Here is a 7,706-nt window from a genome sequence, read left to right as displayed (position 1 = left end):
TGAACCTATGCCCCACAGAGGGGTTGATGAACCCTCCCGTGGGGTGTCACCCAAGGGGTAGTGGAGGGCACAGAGAGTGTATAGCAGACCCTAGAACTTGCGTCTCTTAGGGACAATCTACACAGCAGTCTACCTGGGGACACAGACTAAGTTCTAGGGGCTGCCCAGCCACAGCCAGGGAAACTTAGCAGCTTGTGTGAGATGCCAACCTCATCTTCTACAACCCCACCCCTCCCGTTACTGATACGAGATGGTCCGGCTTAGAGGGGTTCCCAGGAGACCTCTTATACACGTGGTGTAAGAAACAGGAATCTCCAGGATCCAAGGCTTAAAGTGACAAAGAAAATGAAGGTTAAGTCATCTTCCACAAGGGACTTCCCACAAGAGCCATCAGCCCATTCGGGGGGCCGTCTTTTCCACGAGGCCTCGCTGTCTGACTTATGGTCTATGTGCTCCTTCTGGGAAGGCCCCGGGCCCAGGCTGCAGCGGGGTACAGGGTGAAGGCCAGCAGTTCTTTCCTCATTTGCCCCCTGCGTTGCCTGCTCCCTTGGGCAGTGGGCTTTCTCAGATACACACGTTCTCTTGCCTGTTCTCTTTTCTGTGCGGGGAGGTGGCTCAAGGTGGGATTCGATTCCTATCTGGGAAGATGGTCCTATTCACTAAATCCCCCAGCCGTAGCAGAGCAAAGTCCACCCAGGACAACTAGAGCTCACTATTGCCTCCTTCCAATATGGGTTTAAAACAAAACAAAACAAAACAAAAAGGCTCTGCTATAGTGCAATTTTCCCCCAAAGGAGCCAAGGGGAGGACAGATGTTCCAATCCCAATACCATTGGAAACTTGACCATGAGGTCGAGGCAGACCTTTAAGCTGCCCTTCAGTACATGACATTTCCTAGAATTTTCCCTCTTGGGGGCTCAGGGGGAGGGGGAGATGAACTGGGACTGAGAGGTGGCAGTGTGCAAAGGAAGGGAGGGGGTGAGGGAGTGGCTCCACTGGGCGGGCTGCCTATACCTGCCACCCCAACACAGAGGGGCAGAGGAACTGGAAAAAGACCACCGTGGAGAACAAGAGTTAGTGGCCAGGGGCCCTTAGGAGCTGCTACAGCCTGGCCTCCAAGAAGGGAGCTCTGGCTCCACCCAGAATTCACCCTTCGGAAACCAGTTCAGCAAAGTGCTTCCCCACGGCGCCATTCGTCCCCTCCCTGGGGTGCCCAGCCCAGAGCCCGTGCTCCCAGGCCTGTGTGCGGGGACGCTGGGGGGAGGAAGGGGCATCTTACACACATGCACACAGTGGAGTCTCCTGACTCTGGACAAGCACAACGGCATGTGGCAGAAGGACAGGTGCAGTCCCAGCGGGCAGGGCGGGGGCGGGCGCCGAGGGACTTGTACAAAGTGCTGGGCCACACGGGGCGTCCTGTCCAGGGCCGAGCCCTATGGGATCTGAAAGACGTTCAGCTTGCTGGTGTTCTTGAGCGTCTGGCGCCGATTGCAGAACCACACCCTGACGACCTCCCGGTCGTAATTGAGCTCCTTGGCGATCTCCGTGATCTCCTGGCCAGTGGGCAGCGGGTTCTTCTCGAAGTAGGCGTTGAGGGCCTCGATGGCCTGCGGGGTGAAGGAGGTGCGGCGCTTGCGTTTCTTGGAGGGCTCCCCGCCCACGAACTCCATCAGGTTCTGCTGGCCTTCCTGGTTGCGCAGTTCAGCCTCGTTCAGCCACTTCTCCAGCACCGGCTTCAGCTTCTGCGCGCTCTTGGGGGTGATGTCCAACTTTTCGAACCTGCGGGCGCCCACCCCCGAGCCAGGAAGGAACAGTCAAGAGGGTCTCCCTCCCTTCGGCAAACAACACCCCCCCACCTCCGCCCCAGCTCACCCCCAGCCTCTCCAGCCCCTCGGACTCTCCTGGGAGTCATTCCACTGACACTGCTCAGGGTTAAGTGTGTGTGATGGCAGTGATGCAACTGCCTTTTCAATAGTCAGGAGCCCTGGTGCATCATGGGTTATGTACTCCAAGGTCGGCAGTTGGAAACCACCAGCTGCCCTGAGGGAGAAAGACGAGGCTTCCTGCTCCTACCAACAGTTCCAGTCTCGGGAACCTCCGGGGCCGTTCAGTTTTGTCTTTAAGGGTCGCCCTGGGTGAGGACGGACTCAATGGCTCTGAGTGCGGCTTGGGAGTGTTTCAAACAAGCATGCCGGCACTGTGGGCAGTCTCTCAGGGAGGCATCTTGAGCCCACCCACCAACACCAAATAGGTGGGGTGCCTGAAGGGCTGCCCCCTCTAGGGCACTGTCCGAGCAGCACCACCGACCCAGCAGGGCCCTCTCTTTTCAGCAGAGCCCAGAGGAGACTACAGAATTCCTAACGTGATTCCCGTAGGGATGAGTCTTGGGCTCCCCAAAGAATACCCCAGGCATGCTCGGGGTTGGCAGATACGCTTCAGAGTCCGCAGAAAGACCAGGCTGGTCTTTGGTGACTGCAGGTGTTCATGTCGCCCCTGATGTGATGAAGGTGGGAGTAAGGGAGATTATGGAACGAGGCTGGGTGGCTGGGTCCCTGTGAGTCCCCAGGAGCAGCAGGTGGGAGCAGGCCTAGGCCAGGCCCAGGGCTGCCTCACTTACCGGCAGATGGCCGACTGGCTGTAGGCAGGGCCCTCTGTTGCAGTCAGAGCCTGACCCACCTGGGTCTGGGTGAGGCCCAGGGAAAGCCGGCGGATCTTAAAGTTCTTGGCAAACTCCCGGATCTCTTCTAAGTTGATTCCATCCTCATCCAGACTCTGGGTATGTGGCTCTAGGCCAGAGCAAGGGACCCGGGGTGGGTGTGTTAGATGGGATCACCACAGCAGAGCTGGCCCAAAGGCTTGGTCTGGCGCAGTAATGGGGGGTCAGAGCTGACCGTGATTGGGGGAAGGGCTGCGCTCCCAACAACCTCGGAGGGGGCTAGGGATCTATTTGAATCTCTTCCAGTTCTGACTGCCTGCACTCCCCACCCTCCATTCCTGCCCCAAGCACTCCCATTGGCCACCCACATTCCTCAAATACTGGGTGAGAGCAGGAAGCAAAGGCAGCCAGCGGCTTGGTCTCCTAGACAAACAGCCGGCCACACAAAACAGCCCCCTCGACCACTGACCATCATGCCCAGAATCGAGCTCAACAGGAATGGGAATGAGAACCCCAGCTCTGAGCACTGGCCTCTGCCTTTCCCCCCATGGAACTCTGGGAAGTTTATTAAGAACAGCATTTAGGAGATTGGATTGCCCAGACTCTGCCTCCCTGCTTCTCCACACACCTCCTCCTCCGGGACCCACTTACTAGATACCAGCTGGCTGACGGTAGGGGTTTCTGAGCAGGTAATTGGGATGGGAGCCGAGGCTGATGGCTTGGCCACTGGGGCTGGGCTGGCAATGACCACAGTGGGCTGCTGCACCGCTGGTGTGGGCTGGATGGGCTGCACCTGGAAGAGAGAGGCGGAAGCCCCTGTGGCCCACCTGCCCGGCTCAGGGGGTTTATTCTCAGGGTGGGCCAGAGGCCGGGCGTGAACATCTCACTTCCTCAGCACACCTCCACCTGTGCCCTTCAAGGCTAGGCGCTGCTCAACAACACCTGGCCCAGCAATGCCGTTCTAAGTCGGGATAGCCACGTGTCCAACCAGGCTGCTGGAGCCCTGCAGCCCCCTGGGTGTGACCCAGCAGGTCAGAGGCTCAGAAAGGATCAATATACTTGACTAAATCCAAACAACTGGTTTTGCACACTGGATGAACGTATGGATTGTGATAAGAGATGTAAGAGCCCCCGATAAAAGTATTTAATTAAAAAAAAAATCCAAACAATCATCCCCCCACTTGTGATAACTGCTCTTACATCGCTGCCCTCTGGAGGAGAAAGCAGAGCCCAACTCTCCCGTCTGCCAGGCCCCGAACGCCGTCCACAAGGAACGGCCGGGGTGACTGCTGAGGGCTGTGGTAAAAGGACGCGGTGACTGCTGAGGGCTGTGGTAAAGCAGCTCAAAGGCGGCATTTCTACCTGCTAACCACTAACAGGGCACATCCCTGTGTTAGGCGGACACTAAAGATTCATGTTCAAAACCACTTTTTACAAAACAAATCCTTTAAAATATTAGCTATGAATGTACAAGAACATCTTGAAGCAGAAAAGAAAGCTGTGAGCACTCTCTGGGGTAAGAGGAGGGGGCTTTTACTTTTTACGTCACATGTAAAGGGAGGATTGTTAGCAAAAAAAGAAATCATGTATTATTTTTTCCATCAGGAGGAACTATAAATACAGGTCCCCACTCCGTATCTGGAAGTAAGTGTGCCGATGAAAGCTTTCCTTAACCGAAATGGCATTAAGCGAAGAGATTTTTGCCATTCATTTATATTGGGAATATTTTTGAACGTTCCCAGACCTCAGACACAGCCTCTCAAGAATCATACCAAGTATCACATGAAACCTAAAATAGTACCAACATATGGTATTCACAGACACAGTTCAAAACTCTTTAGTGGCTCACTGCACGGCAAATGTTTTGCTTTTTATTTTCTTGTAAAAGAGAAAATTCCCTTTTGACTTCCTCACTGCCATCGAGTCAATGCCGACTCACAGTGATTCTGTAGGACAAGGTGGGCCTGCTGTGAGACTCCAAGACTGCGGGTCTTTGTGGGAATAGAAAGCCCGTCTTCCTCCCGCTGGTGGTTTCAAACCGTGGACCTTACAGATTGCAGCCCAACTCAGAACCTCTATGCCACCAGTGCACCTACTTTAGATTAGCAATAAGTCCTATTGTAGGTCTTTTTTTAAAGAGAAATGGCGATGTCGGTGAACTTTTGAAAAGCAGGGGATATAGGATCACCATTTCCAGTGTGATTTTAAAAACCTTCCAGGGAGTACAGGTTTCTCTAGGATGGGTCCCCTCCCCAATCCTAGCCCCTGCTGGCTCTCCAGCCCACTTCCTCTTTGCTCCTCGTCTCCTGTCTAAAATGGCAAAACAGGAGCTGTTTAAAACGCCTCCTAAGGTGCTGGTGATAACATGGGTGGACCGCTCGCCTTCCACACCAAGTGACCTGCATTTGGCTCCTAGCCAAGGAACCTCATAGACAACTACCACCTGTCAATGGTGGCTACGTGTTGCTCTGATGCTGAATAGTTTTCAGCAGAGCTTCCACACCAAGGTAGGTCGGGAAGACAGGGCTGTGGATCTACTTCTAAAAATCAGCCAGTGGAAAAACGCCATGGAGCATGACATTCCAATTCACAATGGGTCATGGAGATGGCATTTCGCGCCATTCTGTATGGGTGAGGGCGTGGGGCGTGGGCACAACTCAGTGGTAGGGAGCAGACAGCAGGTGGTGGTGGCTCAAGTCTTCACCTAGATAACAAGGGGACGTAAATAGGAGCCGCCATCTCCCTACTAAAACTTCTTCAGTGGCTCCCGACAGCAGCTGAGCGAGGTGACCATTCGCACCCCCCAGGGACTCCAGAGACCATGACTTGGACACACCTGGGGCTGCCGGAGTTGGTGTTGACTCGACAGCAACTGTCATCACAGCCTGTGTCCGTGGCTTGTGAGGCGCGCGCACACACACACACACACACACACACACACTCACTCACTCGTAGGATGAACAAAGGAAGGAATCTTGCTGGCTGGGGCGAAGAGTGCAGGGAGGAGGGAAGAGGGAGGAGGCAAGGCGAACTTACACCACTGCTCACTGCCTGCAGTCTGTGCACTGGGAGCTGATCCTGGCCACTGTGCAACGACCACCACCCTCTCTGGCCTCCTCCAAACACCACTGACTTCTCAATATTCACATACAAGAATGCTTCAACGATTTCATGTGCCAATTCCACTTTCCATGAACTTTTGAAGCTCTCATGTGTGTTCTTAGTGTGTGTGGCTGGGGGCTGGGGCACGATTTCCTGCACAGGGCAGCCTTCTCACTGGCACCTCCCTCACTTCGAGGAGGGGCCTGCTCTCCCAGGGACCTCAGCACCGCCTGCCCCACCGCCCCAGCCCTTGTACCTCGCTCTTAGCAGGGGACTCGGGTGTGCTTGGCTTCCGGACAGCTGCAGGTGGCGGAGGCAGGGGGCTGCTGGCCAGGGTGGCAATCACCTGGCCCTGGGCGTTCAACAGCAGCTGGGGAGTCACAGCCTGGACCTGCAGGCTTTGGGCTGGGGCTGGGGCTGCCACGCTCGTTGAGTTCACTACCCATGGAAGCGTTCCGATCACCTGGGAGAAGATAAGGTGGGGACTCTCAGGAGGGAAGGCATGCTTGCGCTCCAGCCCCGCATCTCGAGCTCCCACGCTGGCAGCCGGAAAGAGCATCTTGGACAAATCACTGAATTCCTCAAAGCTCTTTTCCTCATCACTAAAGTGAAGAATTCACACGCTGGAGCCGCCTCTGCCTCCTGGATTCTCTCCAGAACCGAAATGGAGCAGAAACAAGCCTGGCTGTGGGTTCGCACGGACCTGGGGGTGGCAAACCCCTGCTCTGTGCACCCTCACTTGTCTGAACCCCAGCCTTCCTCTCTCTAAGATGGGGGTAGGACTCACAAGCTGAAGGGTCGGCATGCAGAACACAGTAAGAGGTGTGAGCCAACCAAGGGTAGCTGACACCTGTGAACCTCAGAACCCGGGTCCCCGTACCTGTCGTGCGCAACTGTCCAAGGGGAACCTAATATGCGGAGTGAACTGAACTATCAAATTGTATGTGTGAGCTGTATGTCAGTAAACTTTTAAAGAACAAAACAAACCACCCCACCACAACAAATGAAGTGAAACGATGTAGATAAAATAGGCACCTAGCAGACAGCTCAGCCACTAAGCAGTGAATAAGTCTCCCCAGGGCAGGGTGCCCGCCTGGGCACCAGCAGCAGGCAGCACAGGGTCTCTGCCTTCTCCACAGGCCCGCCCACTCGGCTTGGCTGTGACCACTTGCCTGTCCCTGAGCATTGGTGAGGATCTGGTTGCTGATCCCTGGCATGCTGGGAATGGCGTTGGCAATGACCGGAGTCGTAGTGAGGGAGCCCAGGATCTGGGTCTGTCCCCCTAGGGAGGCAGCGCTGATCTGTGGGTAGAGGAAGAGCTGTGCTTAGGGGCTAAGCAGGGAGCAAGGGCCCTGAGGTGGGGAGACAGGCACGCTGGGCCACACGGTATAAAGGTGGCAGCAGGCCCCTTGTGCCAGCTGAATGTCGGGGCCACTGGGGGAAGTCGAAGTGGAGGGAAGCTCAACCCTGGCTACTCTTTCAGGCTGGCCTTCGAGGTGGAAGGGCCGAGCCCCGATAGGCCCGAGTCTAATCGCCTCGTGCAGCTCCCGCTAGGAAGCCGGGAGCCTTGCCAACCATTCTGGACACGGGCTCAGGGGAGGGGCTGTGGGTCTCGGCTCGCAGGTGGGCACCCACCCTGACGCCCACCCCCGCGGCATCGCCCCACCCTCGGAGGCTGGTCCAGATCTGGAGGTGTGCTCGGAGCTCTGGCAGAGGCGGTCTGCCCGGGTCTGGGATGGGCAGGCTGGCAGCCGGAGGTTGGGCAAAAAGCTGGACGCAAAGGCTGGTCCTCCACTGCCTTCCTCCCCTTTAGGGCGGGGCCGTTCCACCCTCGGGCCAAGATTCGGTCTGTCCCTGCTCAGGCCTCGGGGAGGGCGGCCGACGGCTTACGATTCCGGGGCTAAACGCGAAGCCTGCCGGCTGGACGGCGATCTGCGGCGCGCTGTCC

At 56.3% G+C, this 7,706-nt stretch overlaps 1 protein-coding gene across 1 annotated transcript in view; it reads right to left on the bottom strand.

The window, feature by feature from the left end:
- Positions 1 to 6: 6 nt before the first annotated feature.
- Positions 7 to 7,706, bottom strand: part of POU6F1 (POU class 6 homeobox 1) — a 17,893-nt gene continuing 10,193 nt past the window's right edge. The window contains exons 6-11 of the mRNA XM_045287225.1: positions 7,649 to 7,700; positions 6,931 to 7,059; positions 6,015 to 6,221; positions 3,308 to 3,449; positions 2,618 to 2,786; positions 7 to 1,779 (exon numbers count right to left, since the gene is read on the bottom strand). Of these exons, the coding sequence (XP_045143160.1) occupies positions 1,434 to 1,779; positions 2,618 to 2,786; positions 3,308 to 3,449; positions 6,015 to 6,221; positions 6,931 to 7,059; positions 7,649 to 7,700 (1,045 nt within the window). The 3' untranslated portion in view covers positions 7 to 1,433. The remainder of the gene's footprint in view (positions 1,780 to 2,617; positions 2,787 to 3,307; positions 3,450 to 6,014; positions 6,222 to 6,930; positions 7,060 to 7,648; positions 7,701 to 7,706) is intronic.

Source organism: Echinops telfairi, unplaced genomic scaffold (assembly GCF_000313985.2).
Source record: "Echinops telfairi isolate 266 unplaced genomic scaffold, ASM31398v2 ScPeMD7_12;HRSCAF=54, whole genome shotgun sequence".
NCBI lineage: Eukaryota > Metazoa > Chordata > Mammalia > Afrosoricida > Tenrecidae > Echinops > Echinops telfairi.
Note: the sequence above shows the minus strand (reverse complement) of the source record. Positions and strands in the feature narration are given on the sequence as shown.